Raw genomic sequence first — 22,064 nt, 5'->3', positions numbered from 1 at the left:
TGTCAAAGCTGAGTGTATTCAGTCCTAATAGGAGACGAAGAAAGTGGACATATTCATATTTAGATATGAGAAGGAACACATTCTATTTGTCATCTTTAGATGGCTAAATTATATGGCATAAAGTCACAGGAAAAGAATGCACAGCATAAGAAACAGTGATAATTGTGATCGTTTGTATGGTAACAGATAGTAGGAGTAAGCTACTATAATGTATAGTAAACTTGTCAAATTCCTGTTATATACTGAAACTAAGAAGTCAACTACACTAGTTTTTAAAAAATAAAATTAGAAACAAATAAATTAAGTAAATACAAATTATATGCCAGTATATTTAGTTGCCAGAGTCTTATTAGTCATAGTAAGAATATTTTGTCCAAAACTATCCTAAGGATACAGTGTTAGGTTATTTTGTAATTCACAGAAATTATAGCATTTTAAAGTACCCTTTTAGAAAATCTAAATGGCTCTCTAATTAGAGTGGAATTTATTTTAAAGTTTTTTGTTGTTGTTGTTTTGGTTTTTTTTTTTTGTTTTTGCGAGAGAGAGAGAGAGAGAGAGAGAGAGAGAGAGAGAGAGATGGGGCACAAGGGGCAGAGGTAGAGGCAGACTCCCCGCTGAGCAAGGATTGGGATGGAGGGGCTTGATCCCAGGATTCTGGGATCAGGGCCGAGCTAAAGGCAGAGGCTTAACACTGCCCAGGCACCTCATGAGTGGAAATTTTTTTAAGCCAAGTTGTTTTAGGTTACGATTTTAGTTTGTTTTTAAACCTGAGGTTTTCAGTTATTCATCACCTACTTTAGGTTTCCTCCTCCTTTAGACAATAAAACAGCATAAATCCGTTCTGATAACTCTGAAAAATGTACACTGCTTAGTTAACTCTTTCAAACCAGGTTGCTTCAACCACCAGTGACTTGATTCCTAAGGAGTAAAGTAAGCCAAACGTTAACTAACTTTGTAGGAATTTATAAACCTCTTCTTTTTACATGTAAAACTGAACTCATTCTGAGCAATTTGCACCTTTCCATCACATACACGTTATGCCCAGTGCCTGGTTCCTATTGTCACTTCAGTGTTTTTGAGATAAAGAGGGAACCTATTTCTCCAGTTTAGTCTTACCCCTAAGATTGAAATTTTTCATGAAGGAAGGCTCCTCCTTCCTGAAGATAACTATTTTTTCTAAGTTTTATTAAGTAATTTCTACACCCAATGCAAGGCTCAAATTTAAAACCCCAAGATCAAGAGTCACATGCTTCCCGACTGAGCCAGCAAGTGCTCCAAAAATTAGATATGCAAGAAATGGCATTTTTTTCTTCTTTTGTAGTCAAAACCAGCAAAAATAATCCTTATTCTCAAGTTCATATGATAACAATAGTATGTAGTGTAGCCACCTCTCCTCTGTCTTAAAAACAACTTGTCTGACCACATCTTTTGCAGGACAACAATCTGGCTACTCTGTATTCCCATATTCTGACTTTATTGCAAGTTAAAGGGCAAATGGGAGTTAAAAGGATAAGAGGCTACGTCAAATGGATGTTTGAAAAATCCTTTAAGAATTAAATGACCGAGAGAGGAGCTATTCTAATAACTTCAGAAGTCAGGATTCATATTCTTAGAGAATATGGAAAAACTATATGCAGTTGTCTACATTTTGTGAAAGTTCTGTATTATGTGTTCCAGATGCAGGTGGTCTTCTAATCATGTAGTGTTAAATTGTTTAAAATGTATACCTTATTGAGAGGCACCTGGGTGGCTCAGTTCTTCAAGCGTCTCTTGATTTTGTCCTAAGTTGTGATCTCAGGGTCCTAGGATGGAGCCCCATGTCTGCTGTGCATTCATTGCAGAATCTGCTTGTCCCTCTTCTGTGCTCCCTCCCTCTGCCCCCCCTTCCTCAAATAAATATAATTTTAAAAATACATATGTGTGTACGTATATATATGTATGTATATATGTATGCACACCTTGTTGAAACTCTTTGGTTTATATGCTAAATACCCTTTGCTAGTTGCTACTTCTGTCTTTCCTGTTTTCATTAGTTGGTTTCTTCCTCTTAACTGTTGGTGTTTCCCAGTGCTGTGTCCCCAGCCACCTTTTCACCAGTTGTGTTAATTTCCACATCTTTGTTTACTGAGGACTCCTGAATTAAAACTAAACTGATTCAAAACTGATTTTTTTCTCTCTCAACTTTTCCTTGAATTTCTTTTTTTTTGGGGGGGGGGTCAATTATTCTCTTCTAGCTTAATTCATATATCCAACAGCTTTCCAAAACAAATCTTTTTGCTTAAAACCTTCCAAATAATTTGCCAGAGGTTGAAGATCATGAACACCACTAAAATTAAAATGACCCTAATTTCAGAGCATCTGAGTGGCTCTGCTTCTCCCTCTGCCCCTCCTCATGCTGTCTCTCACTCTGTCTAAAATGATTAAAAATCTCTTAAATTACCCAAGTTTCAATATTTGCTCTTCCAGGGGCACCAGAGCGGCTCAGTCAAGCATCTGACTTCAGCTCGGGTGGTGATTTGAGGGTCCTGGTATCCAGCCTCACTTTGGCTCCCCACTCGGCAGGGAATCTTCTTCTCCCTCTGCCCTTCCCCCTGCTCTCTCGGTCTTTCTCAAAAAGTTATGTTTTTTTTGTTTGTTTTTGTTTTTGTTTTTGTTTTTTTTGAGAGATTTATTTATTCATGAGACAGACGGAGAGAGAGGCAGAGGGAGAAGCAGGCACCTTGCAGGAAGCCCGATGTGGGACTCGATCCCGGATTCTGGGATTAAGCCCTGAGCCGAATGCAAGCACCCAACCGCTGAGCCACCCAGGCATCCCCCTCAAAAAGATTTTAATATTTGCTCTTCCACTTAGAGTGAAACTTTAGGTGATTGGTTCTCTTTAGTTTCATAATCTGTAGAGTAGGTAAAAGAGTAACTATTTTATCTTACTGGTATTAGGGATTAAATGAGAAGTAAACCTCCAGGAGCAATTTTTGATTTGTTGTCAACAGTTATTTTTATCTCCAGAAAAATGAGACATTCCTTTTTTTTTCTGTACCTTTTATGTTCCTTTTTTTTTTTTTTTTTTTTAAGTAGGCTCCATGCCCAGTGTGGAGCCCAATGCACAGCTTGAACCCGGGACTCTCATCTCAGAGTCGGGCACTTAACTGAGCCACCCAGGCACCCCATATATTTCTCTCTTCTGTTCACCTACGAGATGTTGGTAGGCAGGATCTCACTTATCTTTGTAGCTAAAGTGCAAAGTTCTGGCATATAATAGGCACCCGGTTTTGTTGCACAAAAAGCAGATAGCTTTGATGAGAAGTGCCTGAAAATTTTGCCATGCCTTATGTTTATGGGAATAATAGCAAGTCAGTGAACTATGTAACTGAATGCAACATGCTCCGATTTATTCTTTATACCATCATGTTAAAAACTTTGAGGTGTTTTTTTCTCCCTACTTTTTGGACACTTATTTTGCCAGTTTTCTTCTCAAATCTGGTTTCTGTCTGTCGTGTTCCTCTATTTGCTGAAATGTTTGTACTTGTCCTTGTGCAAGCTAGGACTAGGCCCTTAAACTTAATCCTTTTTTTTTTTATTTATTTATGATAGTCACAGAGAGAGAGAGAGAGAGAGAGGCAGAGACACAGGCAGAGGGAGAAGCAGGCTCCATGCACCAGGAGCCTGACGTGGGATTCGATCCCGGGTCTCCAGGATCGCGCCCTGGGCCAAAGGCAGGCGCTAAACCACTGCGCCACCCAGGGATCCCCCTTAAACTTATTCTAATTTAGAGTCAAGCCAGGTGGATATGTACTGTAAGCATTCAGGCAGAACCCCTGCTCACAGGTAATGTGTCTCACAGAGAAAATCAAGTTTTGGTAAAATATTTGTGGATTTCAATAGTGACAGGGTCATTGAAGCGCAACATAAGAAACCAGTTTGACTAGGCTTGCATGCAGCACATAGATAAGATTGGAAAAGAGGGTGGATTGTGACCAGATTTTTTTTTTTTTTAATTTAGAGTCATTTGCCAGTGAAGCTCAATCAAGCCTTATAATTTTTTTCCCCCATTTCTCTTTTGAGGAAGTCCTCTCAAAGAGGGTAATGGCTGGCATAAAGTCTCAGAGTAGGCCTGGAATTCAGATACTGCTAACTAATTCCAAATTGAAAACTAGATCACTAGTCAAAGTCTGTCCTACACTAGGTTTCTAATCTCATTCTTAATCTTCCTTAATCTGACTCTAAAGTGGGATTAGGGTTAGAAAAAGTAGTTGATTTCTTAGATTTGATTTGATTTCTTTCTTTCTAGTTGGACATAGAGAGGGAATCAGAGCAAGTATGAGCAAGTCTGATGACTTTTCCTTTCCTGTTTATGCTCACCTGTTAGAACCTATGTGGTTTTTGTTGTTTAGATTTTATTTTTAAGGGACACCTGGGTGGCTAAATTTGTTAAGCCTCTGCCTCCAGCTTCGGTTGTGATCCCAGGGTCCTGGGATTGAGCCCCACATCAGGCTCCCTGCTCATGCGTGCGCTCAGTCTCGCTCTTTCAAATAAAAAAATTTTTTTCTAAATTTTTAAGTAGTCTCCACAGCCAACATGGGCCTAAAACTTACAACTCAAAGATCAAGTCACATGCTCTACTACAGCCTACATGTCCTTGATTGACTTGCTTCCTCATCTGTAAATTGTTTAATTATCTGCAAATGTGTAGCTTAGTGCCTGACAGCATTAGATGATAATTGATCTACTAATTAATCAACACAGATTTAAGAGACTTCTGGCATTTTAAATTTTATGCTGAGAATCCACGGAACACAGACAACCCAAGTCTACTTGTGTAACAAAAGCCAGAACTGGTAATTTTGCTCCTGCATCAGGAAATAAATCTTTTTTTTTTTTTTTTTAATTTTTTTTAATTTTTAATTTTTATTTATTTATGATAGTCACACAGAGAGAGAAAGAGAGAGAGGCAGGGACACAGGCAGAGGGAGAAGCAGGCTCCATGCACCAGGAGCCCGATGTGGGATTCGATCCCGGGTCTCCAGGATCGCGCCCTGGGCCAAAGGCAGGCGCCAAACCGCTGCACCACCCAGGGATCCCAGGAAATAAATCTTGACATCTGCTTTCCTTATTAAAATTCTAGACCCAAAAGAATTTATTAAGAGGCTTCAAATTTCAGGTGTTTTTGTTCGTGTTTGTACATCCTAAATTATGTCCATGCCTGTTGTATTTTTTTATGGCTTTAGGACAACATACAAACATTTGGCAATCAGCAGAAATCCTAACAATAATTGTTATAATATATAAATGCTACCCTTGTATTACAGGACGTTATCTGACCGTATAAAACTACCGGTGTAAGAAAGTTGTGACTGTGACTTCAAAATAGTCATAAACAGTTTTGATAAATTCCAGGTGACTTTCATGTTCTCACCACTTTCCAGTGTATTATTTCAGAAGAATTTGTCCATATATAGGTCTGGGAACTATCTCCTTTAGAAAGCAGAAACTTGTAATATCTGGTTAAGTTACGGCATTTAAGAGGAAAAAAACCGGGATCCCTGGGTGGCGCAGCGGTTTGGCGCCTGCCTTTGGCCCAGGGCGCGATCCTGGAGACCTGGGATCGAATCCCACGTCGGGCTCCCGGTGCATGGAGCCTGCTTCTCCCTCTGCCTGTGTCTCTGCCTCTCTCTCTCTCTCTGTGACTATCATAAATAAAAAAAAAAAAAAAGAGGAAAAAACCCTGTGTCATTGTTAGCGTTTTTCTATAACTGCATAAATGCATAACCTGTTAATTCTGCACATGATGTTATTTTTAGAATATTTCCTGCCTAGGCAAATTGCCATATTACACTTTTTTTTTTTTTTTTTTTTTTTTTTTTTCCTAAGGAGGGAGATGGGGCAGAGGGAGAAAGAACTTTTTTTTTTTTTTTTAGGTTTTAGAATGCACACGTTGGGGCTGGGGGAGGGGCAGGGAGAGAGGCAAGCACCTCCCCACTAAGCACAGAGCCCGACACTGGGACCTGGACACATCTCAGGAACCCAGCTGAAACCAAGACCGAGGTGCTCAACAGACTAAGCCACCCACGCACTGCCTCCATATTACACTTTTTGACCCAACCATGAGCTGTAGTAAATGTTTGATTTAATGCTATTATTAAAGTTTAGAAACGTCCATCTTCACACATGGTTTAATTAACCTTACTGGTACTTAACAGGATAGTTTTTCTACTTTACAAAAGAAATCTGTCCCAAACACAACACCTGTGTGAAACTAAAACAAGTTTCAGTGTGATTCTAACTTTTTTTCAAAATAGCAATATACCTAAGCCCTTGTTTCATCATGTAATATGTCACCAAATATAGTTTCCTGGGTGAGCTAAATATTCTTCTAGCTAATACCTTTTTTTTCTGAAGGTTCTTGGCTCTAACAGTTAAACATTTTGAAAAACAGTTTGACTTAGGTGCTCGTATATCAACTGATTTGTGTATTTATATTGTGTGCCCAGCTGTATTAGATAACCTATTCCTATTTTTTAAACATTGATATATAAGATCAGAACCAGCTAAAAATAAATATCATTTATACCCAATGTATGTCAGCTGAACTTGGATTATCTTTGCTTTTATAGTATACCACAGCAGTTGTAGTTTTTGTTTTGAGAGCAAGGGGTGGGGGAGGGAGGGCAAGGGCAGGAGAGCAAGAATCTTAAGCAGGCTCCATGCTCATTTAGGAGCCTGACTCCAGGGCTCTATCTCAGGGCCCTGAGATCATGACCTGAGCCAAAATTAAGAGTCTGACACCCAGGCGCCCCAGCAGGTGGGTTCAGTGATAGAAGAGATGGATTTTTGAAATAGCCCTCTTAACAAATGAAGAAATTGAGGAGAGTGTATGGGGGGGGGGGGGGGGCAGAGGGACAAGCCAACTCCCTGCTCTGTGTGGAGCCTAACACCAGGCTTGATCTCGGGGCTGAAGTCACACACTTAACCAACTGAGCCACCTAGGTGCCCCAAATCATTTTTACTTATTTTTAAAGATTGTATTTAATTTATTTTGAAGAGAGTGAGACAGCAGGAGGAGGGAGAGAAAGAAGGATGGGTAGACTTTTCACTGAGCAGGGATGTAGGGCTCAATCCCAGGACCCTGGGATCATGACCTGAGCTGAAGGCAGAAACTTAAATCGACTGAGCCACTCAGGTGCCCCTAACTTATTTTTATTTCCAATACTTTTTATATCCTGTGCCTTGATCTCTCCTGGGTGATCATTAACAGAGTAGGTAGCTAATTTTTGCTTCCTATTTTTACTGCCCCCTCCCATTTTTTTAACTCCTGTACTTTACAGATTTTCCTCTTAATCATCAACTATACAGTTTCTGTAATTAATGTAACAGGTATACTCTTGTAAATACATGTGTACCAGAGTATTAACATGATACTTGGGAGTGCCTGGCTGGTTCAGTCAGTGGAACTGTGGCTCTTGACCTTGAGGTTGATAAATTCAAGCCTCACATTGGGTAGTGTTTACTTAAACTTTTTTTTTTTTAATTGTTAAATAAATAAATAAATAAATAGAATTTTTAAAATGTGTTATCCTTGCCTCTGGAGGCAAGAATGAGTTTTATTTATCAGTGACATTAAAGTTTGGTATTCTAGAAGTGCTCAGCCTCTGTAAAGATGACCAGGAGTTAGCATAGTTAAATTGAGAGGAAAACCAAGACTCAAAACTTTCCTTGTATTAAGCTACAAAATAAACTGACCTCTTAAATTGCATTTAGGTAGTAGATTACTTCCTAATTCATAGTTTTAGGTCCAAATAGCTTTCTCAGAAACTAAAAACACTAAGTAGTAGAATGAGTTTTATGCCATAAAAATTTAAGTGATAATAAGACATTAATAGCTGGGACATAAAATTGTTTCTGTATATTTCTGCCTTTTTTCTGTCTGCTAAATGGGAAAATTATGTTCAAGGATAAATTCTGAGAGTAGTTTAATTGGACGCCTACATCAAAGTGGGCAGTTTTTAAAGATTCAACTCTTTAGACTCTTGGTTAAGTTGTCCATATAGATGCTTGGTAAAATCAGTTATTTGTGGAAGAGAAGTAGCTGCTTGGTTTTCTTTGCATAAACTGCCCCCCCAACCCTTGCTATCATGCATTCCCCCCCAAAATTAAACAATACTTGTGTTATGTTTTCCATTTCTAAAACAGTCAAGTCAAAAAATAAAAAAATAAAACAGTCAAGTTATATGTTCCCTGAAATTTATTTTACTTTGGTAAACTGGAACAGTTTCTCCATGCCATGCACTTTTTATGAAATAACTGAAATTTGTGTGAAAACTAAAATATTCTTAATATGAATTAGCAAAGTAAAATGAAGGAACCAGATTACAAAAATAGGTCATGGGGCAGTGCTTTGGGGAGACGGGAAGAAGACAGTTAAGCATCATGCATGGAAGTTTTAATTTAATACCCTGGAAAAGAATTCTCAGTGAAAAGAAGGTCTTTGTAACTGTCATAAAGTTTGGTATTTTGGAGCTTAATTATTACAGCCAGATTAGTGATTTTTTTTTTTAACTTAGGGTTCTATTATAATGTTCATATGAAGGTAAGTGTAGGGATATTGGCTCTGATTGAGAGAAGAATAGGAAGAGTTTTGCCATCACAGGCCATTTGGACTTAAAGCCACGAATTTTTGTTTACCTGAGATTAATATAACCTATGTGTTCATTATATATGAACTTAAAAATTTTGAAAAAACTATGATTTTGAAAGTATTTCAGTATTTTTAGAGTTTGATTATTCGTGTTCTTTATAGCCTCTTTGTCTCACTGGCAGACCTTATTTTCTTGCTCATTCTGTTGTTACTGCCCATCAAGGAGACATTGTATGCCAGAAGGCTTTGAGCTACTTGAGGAAAAGGTGCTTATAAGAACAGGGTAATTATTAATCACAATAAACAGTCTTTGTCAAAGTGCCTGGGTAACTCCCTTTGTATTAGTATCTGGCAGTGACTAGATAATAAGCAGGTTAGATTTGTTCCTTCTAAATCATGGAGTCTAGGTCTTAGGTCTCATAGGAGCCTTGATAGGTTAACATGGGAAAGGTTCACATTCTATATCCTATTCAAACGATACAGAGCCGCTTGAGAACAGGGTAACTTCAGGGGTTTAGGACAAATCAAGCAGTGTATTCATCTAGATCTTTAGGATACGAATCAACAAAGCAATTAGGAAACTCCTGTGTGGTTTTTTTTTGGTTTTGGTTTTGGTTTTGGTTGAATCTATCAAATCTATTTATATATGAGAGACAAACTAAAGAGTTGGAAAGGTTTTCTAAGTATTTATTTTGAGGGAGAAAGCGTGCGTGAGCATGAGGTGGGGGGCAGAGGGACAAGTAGATTCTCTACTATGCACGGTTCTGGGATTGAGCCCCAAGCTTTTACTACCTGAGCTGAAGTCAGATGCTTAACTAACTGAGCCACCCACGCACCCCAGGACATATGATTTTAAAATTGTCTTTTTGAAAAACTTGCCGCATTGTTGTCATTTTGCTGTGGAATAATGAAAAATAGTGCAGGATTCATTTGGGGCTATTTGAGAATCATTCATGTGTCTCAACTCTTTTTTTGTGACAAGTCAGTCTTTTAGTCATTGTAATTCATTACAAGTCATTTTGAAGTAAACAAAATGGCTTATATTTCCAACAATCTAATTAGGGTAAATCCATGAATTACGACCATAATTATTTTTCAAATAATCATTTCAAAGTATTACCTAATACAAAGAAATAATAACAGAAATAGGGTTACAATTTTGTGGGACTTTTGTATAAGTGTTACAGAAATGGGTAAAGAGGGATGCCTGGGTGGTTCGGTTGATTAAGCCTCCAGGTCTTTTTTTTTTTTTTTTTTAAGATTTTATATATTTATGCATGAGAGACATAGAGAGGCAGAGACACACAGGCAGAGGGAGAAGCAGGCTCCATGCAGGGAGCCCAACATGGGACTCCATCCCCGGTCTCCAAGATCCCACCCTGGGCTGAAAGCGGCACTAAACTGCTGAGCCACCGGGGGCTGCCCAAGCCTCCAGGTCTTGATTTTGGCTCAGGTCATAATCTCAGGGTCAAGTGGAGCCTGCTTAAGATTCTACCTCTGCCCTTCCCTCGCCCTACCTCCAAATAAATAAGCTTTAAAAAAAAAAGTAGAAAAAAACATATTAGAAAATTAAGTAGAATGATTTAACTGGGTCTTTCTGGATTGTAGACTTACAGATGAGTTTTCCGCAACAGAAAGCATTTCCGTATTACCAGAAAGCATTTGAGTTTTTTTTTTTTCCCCTGAAGCTATTCTAGTCTGTAATGATACTGGAAATGTTGAACATTAACTTGTACATTAACTATATGGGATACAAACTAAAACCGCTATGGTCTCCGCTTGTCAGAAACTGAAGATCTATCCTCAATCCTTTACTACCATGTGTCCATTATGTCCTTAGTAATGTCCATTTTAATTTTTTTTAATTTCTTGGTCTGCTTGCCCTTGTCTTCATCACGACTACTTCAGGCCTGGCATAGAGTAATCAGTTGCCCTGAATATATGCCAAATAAATGAATTATTATATATCTAACCATGTAGCGGCCTCCTTGCTTACCCTGGCTATAATCTTACCCCTTCAAATTTGTCTCTCATCCTTCAAAGTAATTTTACTAAAATGTAAATCTGATCTTACTAGAAATGCTGTAATGTTCTGTAGGATGGCGAACAAGGCCCTATGATCTGGCTCTGCCCTTTTTCCAAAGATTCAGTTGGCACCTTCTTTTGCTTCCAGCCATATTACTACTGCTTTCAGTTCCCCAAACCTTTGTTCTCTCAGACCTTCTTTTGTATAATCCTCTCTTCATGGTGTACTACTACTCTCTCTCCCCCTTGTGAATGCATCCTTCAGTTCAAGTGTTTTTCCTCTATGAAGCTTTTTCTGGTGTTTTTCCAAGCAGTCCATTGTTCTTTAAAATTCCATCTACCTTTTATCCAGCCCCATTATAGCACTTACTGTAGTTGGTTAGAATCTCCTTTAGAGAGGAGATTCTCTTTAGAGAATCACCCCTTTAGATTGTGAGCCCCTGGAGAGCAGCGTTTCACTTTGTCTCCCTGAGATAAATCCATAGTGCTTGCATTAATACTTGGGACAGGGATGCCTAGGTGGCTCAGCGGTTCGCCGCCTGCCCTCAGCTCAGGTCGTAATTCCGGGATCCAGTCCCGCATTGGGTTCCCTGCAAGGACCCTGCTTGCTTCTCCCTCTGCCTAGGTCTCTGCCTCTCTCTCTGTGTGTGTCTCATGAATAAATAAATCTTTAAAACAAAAAAATACCTGGGACATAGTAAGTGCTCACTTTAGTAAATGTTTGGCCTAATTAGGTCACTTCCCTCTTTGGTATAAATCTATAAATAGCTCCTAAACTTAGATTGTGAAGAGAAGGAAAGATTACAGATGAATTTTCATAATTAAATGTTTTTCTTAAATTTTCAAATCCAAAATTGCTAATGATTTGTGCCCAAGGGCAAAATCATCCTTATTCTTAAGAGATTCTTAAAAAAAATTGGACATCCATCCCTCTTCAGTACAATAATTAGGTGCAGCTATCTTGAAAGATTAACAATCCCAGATCAAACATCTGGTACTTCCATCCATTGCAGGCAGATAAAAGCCTCTCAAAACAGTGTTGTGTTGGGCAAAATGAAAATTCCTGTCCATCCTCTGAGGTTTGGTTATAAGTTTTTATTTTTCACACTTAACTTACCTTTCCAATGTATAAAAAAAGATAACTATAAATGTACTTTTTTTTTTTTTAAGATTTTATTTATTCATGAGAGACACAGAGACAGGCAGAGACATAGGCAGAGGGAGAAGCAGGCTCCATGCAGAGAGCCTGATGTGGGACCTGATCCCGGGGCTGCGGGATCACACCCTGAGCCAGAGGCAGACGCTCAACTGCTGAGCCACCCAGGCGTCCCTATAAATGTACTTTAGAGAAGAGAACTTTCCCATAGCTTACTTTTTTTAAAAGATTTTATTCATTTATTCATGAGAGAGAGAGAGGCAGAGACATAGAGGGACAAGCAGGCTCCTTGTAGGGAGCTTGATGCGAGACTGGATCCCAGCATGCTGGAATCACGACCCAAGCCAAAGGCAAACTCTCAACCACTGAGCCAACCAGGTGCCCCATATCTAATTTTTCTTAACAGTTCAACAGCCTTCTGTTAAATAGAATGAAAGTTCAGGGCTAGATTCTGGTATCTTACCTCAAAAGAATAGCTTTGGGCCCAGTACTATGGATGGAGATCCATAAATGCTTACCAGTATGCAGCAATAACAATCTTAGGGACTAAGCAAGTGTACATCCTCAAGTGGCAGTGATAAAAACAATACGTTTATCTCTGTGCAAAAAGTTAGCCTCAGTTCTGAATGGTTTACAGTCAACACTGTTGTTAATTCCCATTTTTATAAACTTGAATCATTAATGTGCTAACCTATCTCTCCCACAACGCAAGCAATTATATATTCTTTGGGAAGGTTTGGCACTAATTTAAAAATAATTTTTTGGGGATTCCTGGGTGGCTCAGTGGTTTAGCACCTGCCTTCGGCCCAGGGGGCATGATCCTGGGGTCCCAGGATCGGGTCCCACATTGGGCTCCTGCATGGAGCCTGCTTCTCCCTCTGCCTGTGTCTCTGCCTCTCTCTCTCTCTGTCTCTTTTTTTTTCCTGTGTCTCTCATGAATAAATAAATAGAATCTTTAAAAATAATAAATAAAAATAATTTTTAAGATTTGCAACATTATATATAAGTTGATATATTCTGTTACATACATACCATCAAATTTCTTTTCCAAAATGTTGTTCCAGGTACTATACCTAAAGAACTGGTAGCAATACCGTAATGCGTTCAGTTCTCGAGGCAAAACTTTTAATTGGTTATCTTTTTTTTTAAATTTATTTATTCATTAAATAATGAATAATGGGGGGACACAGGCAGAGAGGGAGAAGCAGGCTCTATGCAGGGAGCCCGAGGTGGGACTCGATCCCAGGTCTCCGGGGTCACTCCGTGGGCTGAAGGCAGCGCTAAACCGCTGAGCCACCTGGGCTGCCCTGGTCCTCTATTTCTAATAATCTTTTGTTAAAGGCAAATTTTTACTCCCAGGGTTATAGGTCATGACTACAAAACCTTTTTTTTTTTTTTAAATCCACTTTTTAAAATTAGTTTCCCTACTGTGGGAATGTTAAAATGCTGTAAGCCAGTGGTTCCCAAGCCAGTTTGATCACCATAATTATCTGGGAAGCTTATTAAAATATACATTCCTGGGTTCCACACCCAAACTTCCACAAAACAAGATGTTAGGTGTCATCATTCATAATTTTCTTAGGATGTAGCAATTCCTGAAGAACTATATGCTGAACTATTTAATGTGACCCAGGAATCCGCCTGTTTTACAAACCTCAGGTACTTTTCATGCAGTTATCTATTTAATAAAGAGATGTGAAATGAAGTGTTCCATTAAAATGTCTATACAAACTTACAGAACAAAGAATTATTTTCAGTTCTTTTTTGGGTAGTATTGCTGTAATATTGGCTTCCCCAACCTAAGAAGCTCAGGAAGACTATTGTCGCGAACCTTTTCTCAGGTTTCTTCTTGAGACTTCAGAACAGCAACATTGTTTTCAAAGACATTTAGAATATTCTGATGAACTTTTTTTCCTCTAGTAGATAAAAAGCCAAGTATTGTTAGCCTGTAAACCAGTTTCTGTGCTTTTAGGTTGTTTTTGTTTCTTAAGTGTGCTAAGGTTTGTTGTGAAAGGGGAACCTTGTTTCTAAATTCCTCACCTTTAATTAATATATGAGCATCTTAAAAGGAGGAGGAGCTTTTGGGGTGCCTGGCTGGTTCAGTTGCTAAAGCATGGAACTCTTGATCTTGGAGGTAAAGGTTTAAGCTCCACGTTGAGTGTAGAGATTACTTAAATTTTAAATCTTAAAAATTTAGGGGGCAGGCACCAGGGTGGCAGTCAGTTAAGTACAGCCTTTGGCTCAGGTCATGATCCTAGGGTCCTGGGATGGAGCCCCATGTTGGGCTCCCTGCTCCATGGGAGTCTGCTTCTCCCTCTCTCTCTGCCACTCCCGTACTTGTGCTTGCTTTCTCCCTGTCAAATAAATAAAATCTTTATAAAAATTTAATTTTTTTAGAGGGGAGAAGAGGGGTACCTGGCTGGCTCCATCAGTAGAAGATGCAACTCTTGGTCTCTGGGTTGTGAGTTCGAGCCTCACATGGAGTATAGAGCTTACTTTTAAAAATCTACAAAGGGCAGGACACCTGGGAGGCTCAGTGGTTGAGCGTCTGCCTTCAGCTTAGGTCATGATCCTGGGGTCCTGGGATCAAGTTCCGCATCGGGCTCCTTACATGGAGCCTGCTTCTTCCTCTGCCTATGTCTCTGCCCCTCTCTCTGTGTCTCTCATGAATAAATAAATAAAATATTTTTTTTAAAAACCTGAAAAGGGAGCAGAGAGGAACTATCAACTATTATTTCAATATAGTAACATTTCATCCTAGTTTTACAAGGAATCAATTCTGAGACGTTTTAGGCAGTGTGACCTTTTTTTAATTCAGGTTAATGTTGGGGTGCCTGGGTGGCTCAGTGGTTGAGAGTCTGCCTTTAACTCTGGGCATGATCCTAGAGTCCTGGGATCAAGTCCTACATCAGGCTCCCTGCAGGGAGCCTGCTTCTCCCTCTGCCTATGTCTCTACCTCTGTGTGTGTCTCATGAATAAATAAAAATCTTTTTTTTTTTAAATTAATGTTTTCTCTTAAAGCTCAACCAGTAACGTTAAATTCTAGAAGTGTAACTCAGTAGAAAGAAGCAGCATTTCGTTTAGTATTACTAAAGAGTTGTAGATCTTAAGAAGTGAAGAAGTCATGAGCTAGGACTTTAAAGATCTACTTCAATACAAAAAATTCAGTCCTAATGCCAGTAAATATTCCCATTGGATAATTTGATATTTTGGTATCCTTTTCACTGGCCAGCTTTGAGTATAATTAGACTTTCTGCGTAGTAATGGAGGTAATATACTGGCCAAAGAGGTTTAAGTTTCTTTTCTTCACAAACTAATAAATCACTTTTTTTTTTAACTTACCTGTCTCTTGATTGCTATACCTTCACCCTGAGAGACATCAATTTGCTTATTAAGTCTGGTGTCTTGATCTTGTATGTTTGTGGTCCCCACCTTAGATTGATAAATAAGCATGGTTTTGAATTGTACATCATTTATAAAAGCTGAATATGAGGAACTACAAATTACTTGAGCAAGTCAGTAATGCAGCCGAAGCTAGAGAGAGATACATATGAAAAAATACAGGAAATCTAAAAAAGTTTTTTCCTCAAACTCTGTGTGTGTGTGTGTGACAGATTGTTTCTGAGAAGGTCTTTTCAGGACACACATTTTAGTCTAAAGTAACTTCCACTATCGTCATTATATTATTCAGCAGATAAACTAGGAGCAAAAAATATGATTTAATTTCCCTTAGATCAAAGTTAAGCTCAACCAGGTCTTTGCCTGCTGATTCTGGCAGCCTAGTTCCCTGGCTGCGCTTCACTGGTTGTTAGGTAAGAACAGTGGGAATCTTGTTCATCCATTCATAGTCATCACTATTTAGATGATGAAGTTATTTCGCTACCCTGAGAATAATGGTTACTCTCTGATACCCTCATTTCACTGAATTTCTTTTCTTTGACATTCAGAGCACTGGGCAGGAGGACTGATTTGGAGGACTTGGGTATTTTTTTCAAGTTAAAGGATTGGGATTCTCCAGATTGGAAACCAGAGTAGTCCACATCATTGGTTGTGGGATCTTTTTTAACAGAAAAGGCAAAAGACAATACAACTGCATTTAAAAGTAAAATAAATTGTGCAAGAAGGAAAGAAATTTTTAAAGGACTATATTTTAACTCACCTTGCCTAATAAATTCATGGCTGAAAGGATAAATCAGGTGTGGAATTTAGTTCTTCCAACATTCCATTGTGTTAATCATTTTTCCTGTTCAAAGAGGGAGGAGTAATTTGAGTGGCTGGCGTTATAAATAATGCGCTATATAAGCACCCAAGGGCAGAGCTAAGAATGGAGCTCTGGTTGTCAAAGAGAAGAACTTGGACATCGTACTTGTTCGTTTGATGGTTTCTGTTGCCCTGAGAGAGTCGGTCATCTTAAGGTATCACTGTTCCTAAAACCAGAGTTTACACAAGTGCCAAATACATGATGAACAAGAGAACACCCCCATTAAATAAAATTCTTCTCAAACACTATTTTTTTAAGACTTTATTTTTAAGTAATCTCTACTCCCAATGTAGGGCTTGAACTCACAACTCCAGATCAAGAGTTGCATGCTCCACTGCCTGAGCCAGCCAGGTACCCCTCAAACACTGCATCTTAAAAGAGCAGGTATATCCGGGCTGTCACACTGGTTACTCTTGCTCCATCCAGCATAAGCTTAACAAATATTAGTGTAGACTGATAGAATTTAGGGTTTTTTTTTTTTTTTTAAGATTTTATTTATTCATGAGAGAGAGGCAGACATGGACAGAGGGAGAAGCAGGCTCCTCACAGGGAGCCTGATGTGGGACTTGATCCCCAAACTGGGATCACGCCCTGAGCCAAAAGCAGACGCTCAATCGCTGAGCCACCCAGGTGTCCCTAGAATTTAGGATTAACCTAAAAATCCTCTAAGGTATTGGGGCAGCCTGGGTGGCTCAGCGGTTTAGCGCCGCCTTCAGCCCAAGGTGTGATCCTGGAGATCCGGGATCGAGTCCCACGTCGGGTTCCCTGCATGGAGCCTGCTTCTCCCTCTGCCTGTGTGTCTGCCTTTCTGTGTGTGTGTGTTTCTCACGAATAAATAAATACTTAAGAATAAATAAAAATACAGTATCAGCGTTGGCTAATTCCCCTCCCTCTTTATACAAGCAGTTGTTTGCCTAAGATGTTACTGACTTCTTTTCAAACAGCCACAGTGATACTGGGGCAGTTCATTGCATCTTTGGAAAGTTTTTTCTTCTGGGCCTAAGGAGCTGAATACAATATTCTAAATTCTGTCCCACAAAAACATGAGTAAAATGAGGAATCGGGTAGGTAAATGGCAAACAGCATAAGTTATTAGGACACGTGGGGCTCACTCCATAAGTGAAGCAAGTCAACAAGATGCATTTTGAGAAACTTAACCTTATTGGGGTGTTTTTTGTTTTTGACTAGTGGTACTTTACCAAAATATTCTTATAGATTTGAAAATAACTCTAGTTTTCATTATGTTAGCTACTAAAATTACAGTGGCAAATTTTAGCTATTTAAGAGGTAAGGTGTGAACGTGTAACACTGAAATTACACAAGTATATGATTGTAGCATTGTTGCGATAAATCTTTCAGTGATTTTTTTTAATCAGTGAGTTTCTCTTCCCTTAGGGTAGGGCATGTATATATTTCAATACTTGCTGTATTAATTGGCGAAACAGGAGCACTCAGTGATTATGTGAGATGCCAAAAAATATTATGAAGACTAAATTGAATTAAATATCCAGCCAGAATTTTTTTTTAATATTTATTTATTCATAGAGACACACACAGAGAGAGAGAGAGAGAGAGAGGCAGAGACACAGGCAGAGAGAGAAGCGGGCTCCATGCAGAGAGCCTGATGTGGGATTCGATCCAGGTTCTCCAGGATCACGCCCTGGGCTGCAGGCGGCGCTATACCACTGCACCACCGGGGCTGCCCCCAGCCAGAATTTTTAATGTAATCATACGTGCATGCAATTGAGATTTGCCTTTCTCCCCCCAATAAGGACCAGGAAAGAAATGGGCAAACTAAAGGGAGCACAGCCTGTGTTTTTACAGCCTGGGAGTTTTAAAAGTTGTTGAAAGGGTCCGCATGTGACTGATACTGTGAATATTTATTTCCTGGGTGGCCTTTTACCAAAAAAAAAAAAAGGTGGCTTTTAGAGAGATTAAAGGGAATACTTTGAACATAAGACTTTAAAAAACAAATAATGCTGAAATGGCAACTAGTTTACCAGAGAGCCTGCTCTCTGTTCATCAGAGATGATTAGTCTGTTCATCAAGGGATGATCGATCAGTCACTACATAGAAAAGAGGGAAGCCAACTTAGCCAGGAGGTCAGAATACAAATACTGTAAGAACTGGCTAATGAATAGGCGAATATTTATATGTGTCATGTCACAGCCAGTAGAGTAATATGCCATCATTAAAATGAATTTATAATAACATGTAAAAATTGTTTTGGTATATTTAAACTATTAGGGTTTGATACCCTACTGGAGACATACAAGAAGAAAATGTAATTAAACTACGGGGTTAAGTAAATTGTGAGCCAAGACATGTATCATGCTTAGTATTCAAAAAGAATAATGGGATAAGTAACATTAAAAGTAAGGAGATTTGCCTCCTCATTGGAAAACAACCTTCAAAAGATGGCACTATTAAGTTAAAGTTTTACTTCAGTAGAATCACAAAATTACTATAAATGCTTTTTGATTACTCAACAGACTATTTAAGTTAATCAGACATAATAAACATTGTCAAGATTTTAAGATGATGGTGAAATGTAAGCTTTTTTTATAAAGCAATTACCAAAGCTGTATTGAATTTAAGAATTGGTCATCCACGCATGTACATCCTCCTTGGGCAGCCTTTTTGACTCATGCCAAAATTTATTATAACAGGGCTGTGTAAACTTCCCCCAAAAGAATTTACTTTGTGAGGCATAAATAAGTAATGTTTATTTTATTCATGATTTCACAAGATAGGTTGAGTAGGGAGTTTAAATTGCAAAATACAATCAGATTTTATGTTCTGTGTAGCACTGGTCCTTACAAGGTCTCACTCAACACTATAGTTGCAGGTCACAGAGGGACATCATTACAGAGAAGACACAGTGTCTGACATCTTTGGGGAATATCTCACTGGATTAAGCCAATGAATTTTGCCAGGTGTTTGGCAAGGTCTGACCATAGTACTGGTAGGCTCCGTTTTTTTAATATATAAGTCCAGGGCCTGCAAAGGGTGAGTTTGCTAACAGCAGCACATTCTCTCAACCTGGGTCATAAGCATTAGCAAAGGTAATAAAGAATTGCAAATTTTAATCGTAAGTAGGTGGAGGAGAATTTAGACTGGTTTAGTAAACTTGGAATACATTATATCTGAGCCTGAACATCTTGAATAAATGGCACACAGCCTTTGTGAAACAGGTTTTTCTATAGAAAACCCAATTTCCATCTAGCACATTTCATTTGGGCAGTGTTCCTTTAATATAGTAGAACTTAAAAAATTTCAAGACAGATTTGCATTTTTGTGCACAGATTATTCAGTTTTCTACCTCTGCAGGTATTTTTCCATCTGGTTCTACAAAATCTACAAATTGGCCAGGATAACTTTGGGACCAACCATAGAAATAATTCCAAGCAAACGTGATGTATTTGCCTCCAAGCCAGTGGTTTTTAAAATGAGAATCCTGGGTCAACTTGCATCAGAATTACCTGGTGCTTGTCTAGAGTTCAGGTTCCTGACAAACCTACCAAGTCAAAATCAGATCATGTCTAGATTTTGAAAAGGCAATTATAATGAAAAGAAAGAAATGCTTTTTTGAGATCTTGAAACTGCAGTCAGTGAAGAGACTATGTGTCCCCTTTTTAAAGCTTATTAATGAGGGGAAAAATAAAGTTTTATTAATGAGAAACAATACCATAATGTAAATGGGATGTTTTATGAAAAGTCCGTATTTTTAAAAATTTTTTTTAAGTTTTTTATTTATTTATTGATGAGAGACAACAGAGTTAGAGACACAGGCAGAGGGAGAAGCAGGCTCCATGCAGGGAGCTCAATGTGGGACTCGATCCCGGGTCTTCAGGATCACAGCCTGGGCCGAAGGCGGCGGCAAACCACTGAGCCACCCGGGCTGCCCGAAAAATCAGTATTTTAAGAAGTCTTTAGGAATGCAAAAACAGGGCAGCCTGGGTGGCTCAGTTGTTTAGACCCAGGATGGAGTCCCACGAGTCCCACATCGGGCTCCCTGCATGGAGCCTGCTTCTCCCTCTGCCTGTGTCTCTGACTCTCTCTCTTTCTCTGTCTCTCATGAATAAATAAATAAAATCTTTTAAAAAAAATGCAAAAACAGGGTATTGCATAAACAATTGCAAAGAGTATATTTGAACAGTCATGGATTTTAGGGGAGAGCTTTTAATTTACAGTGCAATCCTACAGGGAAAAGAGGAAGAGAAAATGCTATATTGAGCTGCACACAGAAGAATTGCATCATACTCAAGATTTGATAGTTGCTTTCTTCCTCTAACTGTTGAACAAGAAAACTAGTCATTAAAGGCAACTTGATATAAGATGCTTAATCTGTAAGAGATGAAAGAAGAATAAAATGCCCCTCTCAAATATTAGTTGTCAGAGGGGATTGACTTGGCTAAATGAGTTAAAATAAGGGATTAACAACCATCAAGGCAATGTTTCTGTAAAAGGAAATTCCCTGTGTGCATCCTAGGTTTAACATAAACCGATACTGCAATCCAAATAACCATTTGTTGATAGGCTTAAAAAAATGTTTTCAACAAGTTACATCAGTTATCTTGTGAACTCAACCCTGAGAAATAGTCAAGAGTAATCCACAAAAGTCAGGTTCTTTGTACCCTAAAGAGTGAAGTTTAAAACACCCCCAAAGTATGGCTGAAGACAGTGATTAGAATCCTTTTTCTGGTGGTTTTGTGGAACTAAATTATTTGCACTGAAGAACCACTGTTTGCCAGTAGAGGAAGGAAACTAGGGAAAGGCAAGGTGACCACCCTGGTTTCTGGAGTGGTCCTTTGAAGTACCTTTTCCCAAAACAATTCCTGGCCAATACTAGAAGCATTTGTTTGAAGCTCCCAGAAAAACCTGTGACCTTTACACGAGTTCCAGAGGGGTTTCCCTTGCCCCCAGCTACACAGGTTCTTGGCTTTATGCCGCGGGCCTCTGGAAGCCGGGAGGCCCTTCTGGGGTGTTGCATGTGCACCCCCCATGCCGCGCACACAGGCTGCAGCCCTAGCGAGGAGGCCGAGGCCGGGCCGTGGGGGGCGGGGATCTAGTGGCATCTGAGCTCCCTGCTCAGGTCGGCCGCCGCGTGCTGGCTTCTGGCTGCGGTGACCCTTCCTCAGCCGAGAAGGTAGCGGATGCGAGAAGCCAGGGACGACTTTCACTTTGATCAACGCCAGACAAGTTGAGCGCGCTTCCAGCATGCCGAGCCGCCGGGAGGAAGGGGCTCCGTGACCCAGTTCTGAGCCTTCGTGGGAAGCGCGCCTCGTCCCGCGTACTCTAGCCGGCCTCGGGCCCAGCGCCCTCGGAGCCCCGTCCACACGGCCGCCCGCGGCCCTCGCCCCGGCGTCCCTCGCGGCCGCCAAGGGCGTAGCCGGGCCGCTGCCCGCGTCACCCCGCGGGGGAGGGGCGGCGGCCACGTCCGCTGGGCGCTCCCGTCCGGCCGCGGCCCCGGGCAGCGCTGCGGCCGAGGGGGAAGGTCGGGCCGCCGGAGGAGCGCCGGGGCCTCCGCTTCCGCGGCTTCGGGGCCTCGGGGAGGGCCTCCCTCCTTTCAGCCCCGCTGCTCGTCGCCTCTCCCGGGAGTCTAGGGCCCCTTCCGGCTTCCCGAGGCCCGCCGCCGCCGCCGCCGCCATCTTCCGGAAGCGGAAGGGCTGGTAGGGCTGGTAGGGCCGGGCGGCCATTGTCCTGGGGGCCGGGAGGCGGGCGGGCGCGGCCGCCGGAGGGCCGGGCCCCAGCTCCACCTGCTCGTCCCGCGTTCAGGACTCCGGGTAGCCGGGCGCCGACAGGGACGTGCTGGTGAATCGAAGGCAGGAATGCGCGCGAAGCCTTTAGAACAACCTGGCGTAAAAGTCCAGGAAAGGTGAGAACCTAGGAGGATTCCTCGTGCCCTGTTAGGTGTGGAAGGTGCGCTTGCTCGCGGCCGCAGGTGCCGAGGGAGGGTCTGCTCTCCCCGGGCTCCGCCCTCCGGGTGT

General features: G+C 40.5%; 1 protein-coding gene across 1 annotated transcript in view; it reads left to right on the top strand.

Annotated features, from left to right (window-relative positions):
- The window catches only part of LOC144292067 (uncharacterized), a 30,965-nt gene that overhangs the window by 6,993 nt on the left and 1,908 nt on the right, over positions 1 to 22,064 (top strand). The window contains exons 3-4 of the mRNA XM_077861786.1: positions 21,467 to 21,746; positions 21,853 to 21,952. Coding sequence (XP_077717912.1) covers positions 21,467 to 21,746; positions 21,853 to 21,952 — 380 coding nt within the window. The remainder of the gene's footprint in view (positions 1 to 21,466; positions 21,747 to 21,852; positions 21,953 to 22,064) is intronic.

The sequence above is a fragment of the Canis aureus genome, chromosome 21, assembly GCF_053574225.1.
Source record: "Canis aureus isolate CA01 chromosome 21, VMU_Caureus_v.1.0, whole genome shotgun sequence".
Taxonomy (NCBI): domain Eukaryota; kingdom Metazoa; phylum Chordata; class Mammalia; order Carnivora; family Canidae; genus Canis; species Canis aureus.
This window is presented reverse-complemented; position numbering and strand designations above follow the sequence as displayed.